Here is a 17526-nt window from a genome sequence, read left to right on the forward strand (position 1 = left end):
TTATGTATAACTCTATAATGACTCAAAAAAGTGACGATGGAAAGACAGCTCAGCAGTTAAAATCATTTGTTGTTCTTGCAGGGGACCCAGGTTCAATTGCTAACATACATGTGGCAACTTATAACCATGTGTAATTTCAGTTCCAAACACTATGATGCCATCTTCCAGATGCTGAGGGCCCTGTGCACAAGTGGGCAGACATGCATGCAGGTGAAACACCCATACACATAAAGCAAAATAAATCTGATGGATAAAGGGTCTGGGTGGAAAAAAAAAAGCATGTTCTGGCCTAATCCTAGAGGTTGGAAAAGAATAGGCAGAACTCTGGGTGTGGGGTCTGGGCTCTACCTAAGGATAGGGAGGATACTAGAGGCTTAGGCAGAAGGGGAGGACTCACCAGGCTGGGCTTCAGTGTAAAGTATGCTGGCATGGATGGAAGCAGAGGACAGGTATGGTGTGAGGAATATAGGACAAGGTCTGGTAAAGATAGGCAGCTGGGCAGGTCCAGAACTAGTTGGGTCATGGATCTTAAAGGAGAACCTACCAGCAATACTTTACTGGATCCGCATAATTCCTAACTGCAATCTTGGTTCTTATGCCAACAATAACTATGGCTCCTACTCTTCATCCAAGAGCCTTCTCTGGGCAACAGATTATGACAGAAACTCACAACTGGCTAAAACGCAGAGAACAACTGATTATAGGATGCACAGCCCCAGTGAATACATCTAGAACAACAGTGTTACACCTAAGGCTAAGGGGACACCTCGGACGAGGTGGAAAGATTTTAAGAGTCAGAGGACAAGGAACTTGGCTGTGACTTCTAGATATGACAGGGATGATTCTTCCGTATCTCAGGACTATGGCTGCCCACACTAGACCTGAACAATGGTGATGCCAATAGAAGTGCTAATGTGGAAGACAGGGAATCCAAGGGGGCCTCATCTGAAGACAAAGTACTACAGGCAACTAATGAGTGCTGAGAGAGGGAGATCTGTCTTCCTCAGGAATGAGCCCTTAATGCCTTTTCCCATACCAAGCCCAGAAATTATATACACACAAGCAACACTAACAGACTCAGCAGGCTGTATTTATATATCCACATATGAAACAATAATAAAGAAAAGGGGGCTATAAATTTGAGAGGGGTTGGAGGGAAACAAGGGAAGAGAGGAAAGAACATAATTAAAACCTAGCAACACAATGAAAAAGGATGGTGCCCAACTGTGCCTGTTTTTCTTGCTGCATCGCTCACACCTGTGAGCCAAGGATGCTTACTAAACGTGCACAGAGCTGTGTGTTTTCCCATCTTCCTGTGTATTCCTGTGGTCCTTTCTTCTTGGAGGAACCATCTCTTTTCCAACAAAAGAAAATGTTTAATTTTGATTAAGAAGAACAAATGCATATGGTAGAAGTTAAAAGAAATGGCACTGCAATATACCAAAACTCTTGAGAGTCTCAGAACCAAATTTCTGTGAACTAGAAGGAGGAAGGGTGAAGGACGGTGAAATCCTACTTTAAGTCTCTAACAGACACCATTTATGATAATGACAGAAACGGCAGCTCCAGAAGCTCCTCCAAGCCTTGAGATTAATATATAATCAGGTGAGAGCCCTGAGACAATTCTAGAGAGATGTGGAAGGATTTAGAGAATTAACTCGCAAGAAAGGATGAGAAAAAGGAAAAAGAGAAGCCTGACCTCCACATTCTCTGGTTAGTATGACTGTAACTACTCGATCACCTATGTGTACTTTCACCTCAGCTCTGTTATCTAGCATGCCTCAGTAAATCTGATTCTTCCTGTAGGTCAGACACATCTTGGAGTTGAGAATTAAAGAATTTCTGTGTCTACTGCTACCTTATATAGGTAAAAATAGAGCTTACTGAAAACTAACAGCTGTGTAAACTCAAGCTTGGCTTAAGATTCTGGCTGTCACTGAGTGGTAGAGTTCTTATGGCTACGTTTACTTGGTGGTTGCAATATGCCTATAGAATATATCCACAGTATCCACCAAATCCATTGGATGCATCATAGGTAAAGTATTAGTTCACGATTTGCATACAGGATTCAATAAGTGCCAAGTGTTACAAGGTCTTAAGATAATCATGTACAGGACTGGGGAGATGGCTCAGTAGGTAAAAGTGATTATAAGCCAAGCCTAACAACCTGAGTTGGAATCCAAGAACCCAGAGTGGGAAGAAAGAAGCGACTCTAAAAAGATGTCCTCTGGACTCCATCTATACAGCACAGCGAGTATTCTCTCTCTCTCTCTCTCTCACACACACACACACATACACACACACACACACACAGAGACAATAAAGATTTTATGACCACACACAGAGGAATTAATGAGTTATGCCTACTCAACAGTATAAAAGCCAATTTGCAATACCCCCTTTACAAACCTCCATCCTGCTGATGACTGCTGTCATAAGAAGGTTCAGAGAAACTGAGTTTCCCTGGTTGACAGGCTCAGCTGACTTCTCCCAAGACTGAGTGGATACAATAAACCAACACAGCTTCCACTTGCTGATACCTGATCCCAAATCCTTTTGTCTACTGAATTTATTGTTTAAAATTCATATTTCATTATCTCTAGTTGATATTCATTCTGATCTAAAGACTAACATGTCTTCATTTTAAGCATAAAGATAAAGGAGAAATACAAGTACCAATAAAGGGGAGGAAGGAATGGGGAGAAGAGAGGTGAGGACAGGGAAGGAAGGAATCTTAAGTAGTTCATCAAAAATTTAACAAGAGTAAAAGTAATGACAATTCTTAAAAACTTTAAAAAATTAGGGCAAGAAGAAAGGTTTATAGATCTACTTATAAAAGAGTAATGCTAAATTCACAAGGAGAATGCACCAGAGGAAGAAAGCCCAGAACCAGGCTGGAGGGTCTGCCTCATCGAACAGGTGAGGCCTCAGCTGCCACTCAGACTGCATAGCTTTCAGACTCATGGCACAGTAATAACATGCATGTAGGAAGAAATTCAAACCCTCAGTCCACCTGGAAACCATGTTTAGCAGGATCTATGGGTGATTCGTTTGGATATTAAAGTTTGAGAATCATTAATATATGTAGTTTGCTGTGATTAGATTCCTAAAGGAGGTTAATAAACCTGGTAGTTTATATACTTACATATGAGTACCATAGGCTTTGAATATGAGTAATCTAGCCATGAATTTTAAGTCAATTAAGTTTAAAAAAATAATAACCCCTTGAAGTCCTGACCGAGCAATGCACTCGGGTCAGGCTGATACTGAGCTGGGGGAGTATCAGGATCTAAGCCAGAGGCTTGCTGAGAAGGTTAAAGCAGTGATGCCTTCCCAGCAATGTCACAGGCAAGGCCAAAGGGGGCATCACCTAGGATTAGGAATAGCATAGTATACAAACACTGAAGGCAACCTGCAAAGACCCCTCATCTGGCAGAAAAGAAAACAGCCACTATTGCTAAATAACTGGTAAAGGACTATAGAGAGACATGCGATTAGTGACAGTTAAGCAAGCTATATAAATAAAATGCATGATGTATTAATACTGCATAGGGCTAAATATTAACCTCATAGTTGTAGAGTGTTTCAAAAAAATTTGAAGGATATATATATATATATATATATATATAAGCTGATTTACTGTGCACTCAATTTAGGGCACTAATATGCAAGTGTGACTTCCTGGGAGTTCAGAAAAACATCCCACAAAGGTACATGCACTTAGAGGGCTACACACCCGGTCCTGGAGCAGCAGTGGGCAGAGAGCTCTTATGCAGAGCAAGATATGCATGATAAAAGCAACCAATGTTTACCCACTCATCATAAGCATTATTCGGGTGGGCCAAAGAGAACTATCATATGCAAATCCTTGATCAAAGTATGCACGCTGAAGACCAAAAATTAAAATGGCATAAGTCAAGTTTATTCCTCACTAAATCTAAGAAATGACTCTCAAAGTGTTAATAAGAGTCTCCTAGATAAGGCCTCAGGGTGCTCTAAATCAGAGACTGCCCTTGTAGTCAGAACACCCTCACAGCTAGGAGCTAATTTACAAGACCATGGAGATGCAGAGGATACAACTACTGAAGCCAAGAGCACCTGGGGCATAAATGAGGAGGACCCAAGGGAAGATGAAGAAGACAAATCTCTGCCCAACATTACTCGATTCTGGAGGTTCCTGGCCAGAGAAGACATAAGCCACTCGATCCCAGCTGCAGAAGGCTTTTCTCAACATTTCTGCTCTTCTGGTCAGGGGAGTATTCTCTAGGCTTACAGACAGCTGTGACAAGAGGCTCCTGTTCCTTCCTAGGAACATAAACATGGCAACTGTATGAAAATAGGAGAAGGTGCTACTAACAAACTCAGAATAGTGGATGGCAAGCAGCATTACCTGTAAAGGAGAAGCAGGCAAAATATGCCACCTGAAAGACATCTAGAACCCGGGAACTTGCAAATATGTTCCTATGCCTATGGAGAGGCACCAGTCTTTACAGAGGCAACTAAGAAAGGTCTGGAGAGGGTGGGGATGGTGGTACATCACTTAGATGGCAGAGGCACACTGATTCCTGGGATTTTGAGGACAGCCTGGTTGACACAGCCACTTTAAGGCAAGCCAGGTCAACACAGTTAGGCCATTTTTGTCTCAAATAAAACAAAACAAAACAAAAAATAAAAATCAGATAAACATCTTGGGGAAGGGAAAGTATCCTGAACTATGTTACTCGAAGTATGGAATCACAGGAATCCTAGTAAGTAGGAGGCAAAAATTCAGAGAAAATGATCAGATTTCAGGAGATCAAAAGACCATGTGGTATGTAGTCATATTAGGGGTCTGGAGAGCTGGCAAAAACACATGGACAGACAGTTCCCTGGATCCTCCTCAAGGAACCATATATACTCCCACCTTGACTTCAGAGAGCCAGACTACCTTCCTAAAGGTAGAGACAACTCTAAGCTTCCAACTTTGTAGTCATGTGTCAAAGCAACAAGAGAAATTGATACATATGTTAGTATTCTAAATCAAGGTAATATTTATAACAAACACCTAAAAGTGGAGACATGGCCCTGGGATTAGTTACTGAGTGAATTAATTAATAGGTCATGGTAGGGGCTTTCACAGGTCACACCCCAGCAATGAAGGAAGTCAAGGCAGAAGCAAGGCACAACCTGGAGGCAGGAACTAAAGTAGAAATCATGGAGGGATGATGTTTCCTGACTTGCTCAGCCTACATTCTTATACACCCATAACTACTCACCCTGAGATAGCACTGCCCACAGTGGTAGGACCCTTACACATGAATCAATGAATTAAAACAAACAAACAACTCTACAGACATGCCTACTGGCTAACCTTATAGACATGCTATCTCAAGTTTAATTCTTTCTTTCCAAATATCTTTATATTTGTATCAAGCTGACAAAAATTGTGTACATGTACACAGATACACAGACAGATACATACATATACATGGAGAGAGAAAATGAGTGTGTTTAAATGGAGTTATATTATAAGAGGAAAACAATGTCCCTTATAGACACCATAGGCTCATAAATTGAAAGCCCAATGCCAGGAATGGGTTGCCTCTTTTGAAATTGTTGACCAGTGATGTCCCATAGGCCTTCATATATTACAGGTGTTTACAGTAATGTCCCATAGGCCTTCATATATTACAGGTGTTTGCAGTAATGTCCCATAGGCCTTCATATATTACAGGTGTTTGCAGTAATGTCCCATAGGCCTTCATATATTACAGGTGTTTGCAGTAATGTCCCATAGGCCTTCATATATTACAGGTGTTTGCAGTAATGTCCCATAGACCTTCATATATTACAGGTGTTTGCAGTAATGTCCCATAGACCTTCATATATTACAGGTGTTTGCAGTAATGTCCCATAGACCTTCATATATTACAGGTGTTTGCAGTAATGTCCCATAGACCTTCATATATTACAGGTGTTTGCAGTAATGTCCCATAGACCTTCATATATTACAGGTGTTTGCAGTAATGTCCCATAGACCTTCATATATTACAGGTGTTTGCTGGTGCTCTTGGTTGCATTCCAAGTCCTATTGCTGAAGACACACTGAACTAGACAGAGTAATAGAATATGGAGAAATCAAACTGGTCCATATCTGGACACTTTATCCCTAATGACTGGTTTTCAGAGTGCTACACAGTATTATGCACACTAGTAAGTGAAAACAAGCTACCATTAGTTTTACTCAGATATGAAACCCAGGAGCGACAATAAGGACCTGACTCTCTGGATAAGCCCACTGGTGCTATAGTGGCATGAATGTCATAGGAGCAATCAGCCAATATTTGATTAGATTTAAGGCCTGTTCTACAAAGTGGAACCCATATTTCACACCTTTATCAGTGCAAAAATGCTGTGGTTAGACAGAACACAGGTCTTAGGGAATAACTTGCTATTTCTCCAATAACAGGACAGATATTAAAACAACTCAATGACTTACCATTATATGTATATATTAGTATATTTATAAACTTCATGAGAGAAGCCCCCCTCCACAGTAGATAGTGACCTACAACTGGTCCAGGTGAAGAGAATATTAGACTGTAGAGTGCTCAGACCTAAATGGGACTATAATTTATAACACTTTCCTTCCTTCCAAGTATCAGGGGATCATTGCAAATTCGTGAAAACATTGTAAAAGCCAAAGGTGATGGATGTAAAAGCCAAAGCCAGCAAGGAAGAGCATGGGTGCTTGTGCACAGTTGCACTTCTCCTTTTAATTCAGGCAGGGCAACTGCAGCTCTTTGTATGGCACTGCCGACATTTAGGGTGGGTTTTTTGATCTTGACTTAACTAATCTAGATAATTCCTTAAAGAATGCTCAAAGATTTGTTTCTGTGGAGACTTTACATCCCACAAGCTGACTGTCAAGACTATCACCCTGATTTTAAAATATTATTTAAAATTCAACAATTTTCAAGTAGTGAACCTCCTAGATTTTAATGACCATTTATATCGATGATATCCTAATTCTTATAAGTCATCCTACCTGAAACTTGACACTCTGGTTGATGTCTGACAGGCGGAACTGCTTCAGGAAGCGCTCATCCTCACTCCAGAAAAGGCGGATGTCAGGAATGTCGTAGAGGATCATCGCCAATCTCTCTAATCCCAGGCCAAACGCCCAGCCGATTCGATCCTGAGCACCAGCTATGGTCAGAAACAAAGCAAAAATGTCTGTTGAGGAGAACATCAAGATCACATAGTGCTCCTGGTGCTCTCTGACGAAGACGGGCAGTGCTGAATGGTGCCCCCTAGTGGTAGGGATGAAGAGTACTATGGGCTCATCCAAGAGAATGTTCAATCTTACTATTTTTCTTTCTTTTTATAGTTCTTCTATCCCCCCAGGAAGCTTTCTGGAATCATACCAGCTGGGAATTGTCACTGACTTCTCAATAAAGTCCAAAGGGAGGTTTGTTTCCCCTCCCTTCTTCCATCCCTCCCACAGTGTGTGTGTGTTGTACAAGACCTGTGTTTGTGTTGATGCCAGAGCTCAACATCAGGTACCTGTCTGATTTCCCTCTGTACCTTTTTTTTAAAGATTTATTTATATTTATCCTTAGTTTATGTGTATGGCTGTTTTGCTTGGATATTTTGATGTGAACTATATATGTGCAGTGCTCACAGAGGCAAGCAGCCTACATGTGAATGGGTGACCCATATGCATGCAGCTCCCACAGAAGCCAAAAGATGGCACTAAAGCCTCCCAATCTGGAGCTGTAGGTGGTCTTGAGCTGCCAGACAGGTGTTGGGAACTGAGACTGGGTCCTCTGCAAAAAAAAAAAAAATTCACTGCTAGCCTCTGTACTTTATTTTTGAGATGGGTTTTTTAATGAACCTGAAACTCCCTGATTCAGTGGGACAGGCTGGCCAGCAAGCCCCACAGATCCCCTTGTCTTTGTCTTCCTAGCACTGGGATATAGACATTCAGTGTCAAGTCTGGATTGTCATTAGGTCCCAATCCTCATGCTTACACAGCAAGCTTTACCTACTGAGTCATAACCCCAGCTCCAAGTCCACAGCTTGGCTCCCACCTCTGAATTCCGATTTTCTGTAACCTGTGTTTGCTCTGATTCAAACGTTAGTTCCCTACATGCAGACAACTCAAGAGAAAGGAAGATCTCTCCCTAAGTGGACTACCATACAGAGATACAGAGGTACCACTTCAAAGTGTGCCAGAGCAGATGGCTGACATTAAGAGAACACTATCAGGCTATTAAGAACAGGGCCCCCCATCTCTAACTCAGAGGCTGTTGTCAATTGATAACCACTTGCAAATGAAAATCTAGTTTTCTCCAAGGCAGTCTCACCAAGAAAATGAACTACTATGAAGGTCAGAATGCTTGCCAGCAATAGTTGCCAACAGAAAATGAACTCAATGCCATCATTGGAGGTTACTTGTCATCAAATGACTTTTTCTTCTCCTCCCCTCCACCCCCCATATTTTAACCCTACAGGCCCATGGCATGTGTATCACGGCTTCTGGTTTTGTGTTTTATGGGATTCCTAAAAGCAAGTGGGTCTCTACATCTATATCTGCTTCTTGTTCCTTTTCTTGGGCTCTTTACCTGTGCTTGGTTGTTTGTTTTGTCCTATTCTGATGTGTTTGGCTTTGTTTTACATTGTTAAATTATATTATATTACATTAATTATCCATTAGAAGCCTGTTTGTTGTCTATTGATGCATAAAGGAGGTAGATTTGCATGAGATGGGAAATGGGCAAGAACTGGGAAGAGTAGAGGGAAAGGAACCCGCAACCAGGCTGTTATATTAAATTTTTTTTCAATTAAAAAAATCCTTCACCTTTTTAAAAATACCATTTTTATTCTTCTTAAGCTATCTCAAGAATGTGGGAAGAAATATGTATTCAGCAGCATTTATTCCAAAGGTAAAGGGTTCCATCTACATTACAATGCAGACATGAACTTTAAGGCTGTATTTCACATATATGAGGCAGGATAAGAAATGATACAAAGCACTGTGTGAAGAAAGGCTTGGCGTCATTTGTACAACTAGAAAAGCTTACATTAAGAGCTTGTGAGAGGAACCATTCCAATTGGACCCCAATTGGTTCTATAGCAGTCAGGCGTGGCCCAAGACCCCTAAACTCATGCACATGTCCTAGAGAAAGTCCTGCCAGAATATGGTCAGGCCCCATAAAAGATGAGATTTTACTCCTCTAATTAGCCCATTTTAGGTAAGACTCCATTTTCACAGACTAGAGAATGGATTTTGCTGGCTATAAGCAACCATTTCTTCTTAAGAAGCCTCAGGGAGCTGCAAGAGGAAACAGGAACCTTATAACCTAAGGACCACTTCCCCAAGGACCCCGGTGTGCTGAGAAGTGGGCTTGTAAGTACCAGATGACCTTTATGCCAGCACTTGTCCAGCAACCTCAGCTCATCATGATTCTGGGGAAAAGGCTTGGGTGAGGGGCTAGAGACCTAGCTAAGTGGTTAACAGCTTGTACTGATTTCACAAAGGATTGGAGTTTGATTCCCAGCACCCACATCAGGCAACTTACAACACTTATTACTCCAACTTTAAGATCAGACAAATCTAGCTTCACCAGGTATCTGTAGACACACACACACACACACACACACACACACACACATTTTTCAAAAAAATATAAAAGCTTGCTTATGTTGTGACAACCTATAACCATGGAAGTCCTCAAGAGTATTGTTTGCTTGTTAAGCTCTAACAATTTCACCTCTAAAACACTTTGTTTTGTTCCCATTAATCTGGAATTTTATCCTATTTTATTTGGAATACACTCAGCACTATCATGGTTCATTAAGTTATTAAGACAATGTCTGAAATGCCTGCTAAGGATGCTGGTTATCATATATAGTCTACAGGAGGCCACAAGAAAAAAATAGATCTTAGATCTACAGAAATGCCTGTGAGTCTTATGAAAAGAAAAGGCTTCCTCCAAGACAACTGGGCTGTTTTTAACTTTGAGGATGCTGTACATTACATAATTAGTCATAACAATTCACCTTTTATTTTGGCTTTGTGGAAACTTAGAGCCAAACATGTGCATCCACTCAACAACTGAAAAGAAATGTCCAGGGTTTAAATCCATGTAACTCCTTCCCCAGTTTTATTGTAATGTCCTGATTTCCATCTTTCACTGATTATTTCAACTACTTATTTTATCCTCTTCTATGTATCATAGAGTGCTTCAAATTCTTTGTCCAAGAGCCCAAGCCATAGATAAACAAAACTGAAACCCACTGTCAGGTCAAGTGGGAACAACCTTCAGCTTTTGGCCATACTTGCCTGTAATGGAGGACAGAGCTTACAGTAGTACTTCCCCCTCATTCTAGAACCATGGACTCCAGGAAGCCAGAGTGTAAATAGGAATCCTTGCCAACAGAACCCTTGTGAGGAGAGGCACCCATGCTCCCTAATGAATGCCACTTTGCATTGACTGACCATCCTATGAGAGGAAGCTCATGTTTTCATTGTGGCTGAACACTGTAATAATAAGGCCAGTCACTCACTACATGGAAGGAAAAGAATGAGTAAGAGTGTGGAGAAGAGAAAGTTAAGAAAGGAGAAGAAGACACTATCACTGTCAAAGTAGAGAAGCGAAATTGATCTTATACTCTTAGATGATTTTAACCCATGATGTACCTATGAGAAGGATGGTCCTACAGGCCGCATCCCTACAGCTACTGAGGACAAGAGAGAATAATACTCACTAGTGCTCATTAAAAGATGCTGCTTCAGGAGCTGATTTTCCCCAGAGAATGAAAGATAAAAACAAAGATTATAAAACTAAAGATAAAATGTAAAGTAAATATAATCCCACAGAAGGGGAGACTAGAAAAGCACACAGACCAATATCCCCACTCAACTATGGGAGACTGGTCCCTTCTCTCCTCAGAAGGAGAGAGGTACTTTCGTCTTCCATCTATAATACATGGTCATTGGCTTAGATCAGAATAAAATCTTCATTAAGAATATGATTAAGTCTAAAGAAATGGCTCATGCTGATTTTTCAGAGGATCTGAACTGGGGTCTCAGTAGCGACTCCCAGCAGCTCACATCATCTAACTTCAGTGCCAGGAGATCCAATGGCCTCTTCTACCTCTTTGGGCATCTATACACACATGCATGCAGCAGCCACATAGGCACATGCATGCACACAAATAAAAGCAAATGTTTCAAAACGTATAATTACCAAAGTGCTATCGGTCTCTATTTTTGGCTATTATAAAAAAGAAAAGAAATTCCCAGATAATTTTTTTCAGTGGTTATAATGTGAGAATGAAAATTCATTAAAACTAAAGATAATAGAGTTTTAAAGTAAAATAAAATTTCAGAGGGGCATGATAGGAAAAAAAAAGGCCTAGACCAATAATATCCCATACAAACTCAGATGCATAAATCCTCAACAAATTACTAGCAAGCCAAACTCAGCAGCATATTAAAAGGATTATACACGATGATCAAATGGGATTTGTGCAGAAATGCATGCGAGGGTAGTTCAAAATATGAGATCCAATCAATGTGATATAGCAAGCTGGTAAAAAAGGGGGGGAACATACACCATTATCCTAATTAATGTAAAAAGCATTTGATAAAAAACAACATTCTTTCATGATTAAGTAATTTTTTAAAATAATTAGGACACAATGGAATTTCCTCAACATGAAGAAGATCATGTGTGAATAACATGTAGCTAATATCATACTCAGTGGTGAAGAACTGACAAGGGTGTTCACTCCCCCACTTCTATTCAGAGTACTGCCAGTCTAAATAGAAAAATGAGAGAACAAGAATGAAAAACACCCATTTGGAAAGTACAAACTAAAATTATCTCTATTTATAGAAGACACGATTTTCTGTATAGAAAACTATAATGAGGCCACGAAAAAATATGAACTTATAAATTCAAGAAAGCTGTATAATAAATAACCAAAATTTCAAAAATCAATTGCATGTCCAAATGTTAGTAATGAACAATCTAAAAGTTAAATAAGAAATCCTTTATTTACAAGAGCATCAAGAAGAGCAAAGTACTCATGGTTTAGCAACAACTGCCTTTACTACTTGAGCCATCTTGTCTGGACCCTACCTTAAAACCAAAAGTAGATTTGAAATCTTCATGTAATACTCAAAAGTTAAAATTTCCTAAAAACTACAAAGGGAAAGAAATTGTCCCCTCCCTCTAAATGCATAGGGAACCAAAGAAAGAGACTGAGTTTCATCAGTGTTTAGACTATTGTGTACCTGAAACCATCACCTGCAGGCCAGCCACAAAGGATTGCCATGTGTCTGACAAAGGCTGGCTCTTCAAAGTGGAGATCCCCACAACGCAATCACAAACAGCCCTACTGAGAAGGGGGCAAAGATCTGACCCTTCCCATATATCTGTGGCCAATATACTAAGGTACTCAATATCATTAGTAATTAGGAAGCTCAAATTAAAACCACAGTGGAAAACTACTTCACACATATATGACATTTTGTGGCTGCTGAGAAGTTACTGAGTTAGGGCTTGAGGGTGACAGCTCCGATGTACAGTATGCATCTAACATGTACAATGCCTGGGTGCAAATTTAACATATGACTAAACAACTATAGGTTCATCATATTCCAGAATACTCTGTCTTCCCTCGCCATGTTTCTCTCTCCCTTCCCCTACTCGCTCAAGTGCATACTGGTGTTCGGTAGTATTGGTCCAGGCCAAAGGGTGGAAATAACTAATATGCATTTCAATAAATGAAGGGTTGAACAGAATGCATGATTTACATACAATAGGACATAATTTGGCCCTCAGAATACGCTGTTCTGATACACTACATACCAAGCACAGCTCTTGTAAGGACAATGTTACACAAAGAAGCCAGGTACAAAATGTATGGTCTCTAGAAAAGACAAGCTCATGAAGGCAGCAAGCTGACTAGTAGTCACAGGATGGGAGACATGACTGGGAGGTCTTGCTTAATGAGCACAGAGCTGTTGACAGAGGAGATGAAACTACTGAAAACAGTGGTGAACTAGACAGTTCACACAGGTTAACTGGCAAATTTTATAAAATCACTATATAAAATATTATATATTATTGAATCAAAAATAATTTAATACTTGCTAACAGCTGTAAACTCTATGACACGGTTCACTTTAAAGAACTTAGCTCAAGCACTGATCTAAATAAATGCTCAACAAAATACAAACTGTAGCATAATGGGTAATATTTACTATTTAACAGCAAAACTAGACACAAATTGTCAAGTCTTCTCTCCTGTGGTCTCTGGTCTCCATGAACCTGGAAGGATGCTGTTGATGGGACATGGTATCCCGTGGTCTTCTTCCATCTGTGCACGTCTCTGCTTGGAAGTCCCTTGCTCAGAATACCTCTGCAAAGACACCTCATAGACACGGGCAAACGTCTTCTTCAACACATATGGTGACCCCTGCAGCTACCTGCTTCTACAGAAAACACTACCTCGCACAATCCTTCCCACTGTCCCAAGTTCTTATTTGTCACCAGACTTTTGAGACACCTTAGACAGCATCTCAGCCTATTAATCACCGACACAGCTCCAGGAGTGTCCCGGGCACTTGGCATGTCCCTCGTGCTTAGCACGAATTTGCAAAGGGACAGCAGGATACTGTGAAAGAAAGAAGTCTCAAAACTCTCACTTTCCTTGCTACAGAGGATCTCGTATTTAACATGGAGCTTTCAGTAATCTCCCTTTGTTTTGTATCGGCAAGAGACTTTATTGATCATACACACTTTGATTTGACATTTTTAACAGAAGTGACAATGGTTGTTTTGTTTTGTTTTGTTTCCTTATGAAAGGCATGATCTCTTGTCATCCAGGCTTGGTCAAATTCACTATAAAACCAAGCAATGGTTCTATACTCTTGGTCTCCCTGTCCCTGTAGAGGGCTTGTTTGGATTAGGGGTGTGAGTTACCATGCCTGGTTTAGAAAGACAGCCATGTCCCAGCAGCTGAGGCTGCACAGATAAGCTCAGAGAGGCCACCCACCCTAGGAGAATCATCACCCAGAGAATGGAAGGTGAGAAGAAGGGGATGTCCTCTCCTTTCCCACTCCCATGGCTTACAAGGTGGGCTTTGTGGTGCAGGCATTAGTTCTGCTTTGTCTTCTTCCCCAGCAACTGAGTTATAGAAAGCTAAACAATTCTGTCTACTGCTTTCTATTCATTGATTATTTTCTTAGAAGGTCAAGGGTTAAAGGAAAATTATTACCTATTAAAATGAGTTTTTGTACTATAGTAAGTATATATTTCCTTCTATGGCAAAACGGTTTGATTTTTGAAAATTCTTTAACTTAAGGGGACACATGCCCAAGATAACTGGTACCCAAAACACTGACACAACTTACCAATTAATAAGCATGTATCTCATAGGATGCCATCAATTCCAGGATTTTTCACCTACACTGGCTTGATTTAATGCCTCACAATGAAGTCATATAATCTTCCAGATTAGTATTAAGGCTTTATAGATGCTGGAACTCAAACTTATGGACAGGTCAAGTACATATCCACTGGCTGGTTCCCAGATTCATGTGGAAACATCAATGTAGAGGGGTATCTAAGGTCTTTCCAAACACCAGAGAACTGCATTCCACCTGTGAGCCTTCTGTTTCAGAACTGCTTGTCTACAGATTGACTTTGTGATAGTCCATGAAAGCGCGAAAAATGGCTTATTGAAGGAGGTGCTCAGATATACCAGGAGAATTCCATGTTGGGTTTTGGCTACTCCAAATATGGTCTTCATGCTGGATATGACCTGAACATACACACAGAACTCACCCTCCACTGGATAAAAGTTTTTTCATCCCTGGAGCATTCATTATGCTGACCATCACAGAACAGCAAGCAGCACACTGCCCAGAGAGACGGCCTAGGCAGGCCTAGAAAGGTCTGTGCAGTGACTAATCAACTCTGATTTGTCCTTTTCCTACCTAGGATGTAGTCCCTGGTCTCCTACTTGTAGCTCCACTTCTTAAACTTTTCCTCTGGGACAAGTCACTGGATGATTGACTTCTCCAGCTGAGTCAAGATCGATCTCCTGTCGGAAAAATGTCTCCAGGTGCATACATCCTTGGCCGCACACACTTCTGTCAATAAGTCCTTCACAAGCTCCAAAGGCAGACTTTTCTTTTAAGTTTCCTGTGGTCTGGATTGGACTGTGCACCAGGTTCCACTGGCTATGAAAAGTTTTCTTAACGCACTCTGCACTGGGCACTCCTCACCATGCACAGGCACATGACCTTATTTCATGGATCTCACTTTGGCCTGAGCCCTTTCTTTACTGGGTCCTGGATTTGGCTTTCTGCATTTATAGGAACAGAAGTCTCAATCTGAAGTACACATCAATCAACAGTACATAAAGTGATTGCCAAAGACATTCCCCTTGGCAGGCATCCTTAATTTCCCTGAAAGACATGCAACATACAAATTTCCATCTTTTTGATCCTTTAGAATTTAATCCAGGCATAACAGAGAGCCTTCCCAGCAGCCAGCTCTGGACAGAGATGCATTGGAAAGTGATGGACCAACCCCTAGGCGCTGATTTCCTTTTCAGATACCTGCTCTAGGAATAGATAGCAATGGGCCCAAGATAGAATTCTGCTGGGATACTCACAGGCTAGAATTTCACCTCAGGTAAAGGACCATTTGGAACTCCCCTTTTCATTGCCATATTGGCTGCTGTCACATGAGAGTACAATGACTATACAATGACTACAATGTACCAGCAAGCTAATACAGGAGGTGTCTTAGTCAGGGTTTCTATTCCTGCACAAACATCATGACCAAGAAGCAAGTTGGGGAGGAAAGGGTTTATTCGGCTTACACTTCCATACTGCTGTTGATCACCAAAGGAAGTCAGGACTGGAACTCAAGCAGGTCAGAAAGCAGGAGCTGATGCAGAGGCCATGGAGGGATGTTCCTTACTGGCTTGCTTCCCCTGGCTTGCTCAGCCTGCTCTCTTATAGAATCCAAGACTATCAGCCCAGAGATGGTACCACCTACAATGGGACCTCCCTTCTTGATCACTAATTGAGAAAATGCCTTACAGCTGGATCTCATGGAGGCATTTTTTTCAACTGAAGCTCCTTTCTCTGTGATAACTCCAGCTTGTGTCAAGTTGACACACAAAACCAGCCAGTACATGAGGCAACAAGCTGGTTGCTGGAAGCTAGTATACTAAGAAGAGAGCAGGTAAATGTATACCCCTGCCTCTGCAAAAGAGCCTTGAATCTCCACATTAAATCCTTTCAGTATTTGAATGAATGACGATGATCTATGTGACTTGCTTCACCATTAAAAACTTAGATGATGAGAAATAGGGAGAGGAATATCCAAAGCTATTGAAGTGATGGGGCTTGATGGGTAGAAAGGAGATTTCAATGAATAAATTTCTTTCTTGAGACTTTCCCTTTGGACAGCAAATATCAACTGCCAGCTTTCATCTAAGTTTCAGGTTGTCTTCTTTCAATGAAAGTAGCATTCACTGATGGGAGATGTGCAGAGTCAGGGTCTAGGTCTCAATGACACAAGACATGGAGCTTTGAGTAATAATAATATTATGGACACTGAGGGTAAATTTCCAAGAGAGTGGATCAGGAAACATTTAGTGAATTTAGGAAGAAAAAAAAAAAGGAGGTGAGAGAAAAGGATAGGGGAGGGAAGGGAAAGGAAGGGAAGGGAAGGGCTAAGGAAGCAAAGACTACTACAGAGATTCATCACAAAAATATTAAGACTAAAAAATATACCATGTGGTACTCTAACAAGAAGAGACCTGAAACACACAGTGACAAGGACACCCCAAGAAGACAGCTTTGTGCTTTACTCAGTTTTATTCAAGATGCCACACAATACAAAAGTAAAGCCCCATAAGAATATAAAGCTTTCTCCTCCTGTGGAATGACGTGGTGTTAGTATCTCTTTCAGTCATGCCCATTAACAAACTTCCATAAGAGGACATGTAACCCCAGATCTCCATCCTATGTTTAACAAGAAGGCACATGAAACCCAATGGGATGAACAACAAAGACACATCAATTAGAAGTTAGAAGAACCCAACTATAAATAAGAACCATCCCACAATGAATAGAAGAACTGCAAAGGGACTCAGGGCTTTGGCACTACAGCCTGAGAAGCAGAAATAGTGTTTTTGGTCTCACCGTTAGAGTTTCACAGAGCTCACATGCAACATTCATTCTACAGGTGCACACCAAAGTCTACAATCTACAGAAATCGGAGCACACTTTGTAAAGACAGACATCTGATCAAATTCCCTCAGCCCAAAGAGGGTGGCAGTAGCCACATCAGTCACCACTTTATACATTCAATTTACTTGGTAGATTTACATGATATATCTTATTCTTAACCAGTTATAACAAAATAAACTTACATAGATACTTACTGACACATCTGTAAATACTCATTGCATATTATAGTAACTATTTACATTATCTGAGTGTGGGTG

General features: G+C 40.8%; 1 protein-coding gene across 3 annotated transcripts in view; it reads right to left on the reverse strand.

Annotated features, from left to right (window-relative positions):
• The window catches only part of Fars2 (phenylalanyl-tRNA synthetase 2, mitochondrial), a 423978-nt gene that overhangs the window by 196103 nt on the left and 210349 nt on the right, over positions 1–17526 (reverse strand). For all 3 annotated transcript variants that reach the window (XM_021180053.3, XM_021180052.3, XM_085831173.1), the window contains one exon: positions 7028–7188. In XM_021180053.3, the coding sequence (XP_021035712.1) occupies positions 7028–7188 (161 nt within the window). The remainder of the gene's footprint in view (positions 1–7027; positions 7189–17526) is intronic.

The sequence above is a fragment of the Mus caroli genome, unplaced genomic scaffold, assembly GCF_978045245.1.
Source record: "Mus caroli unplaced genomic scaffold, Mus_caroli_1 scaffold_15, whole genome shotgun sequence".
Taxonomy (NCBI): Eukaryota; Metazoa; Chordata; class Mammalia; order Rodentia; family Muridae; genus Mus; species Mus caroli.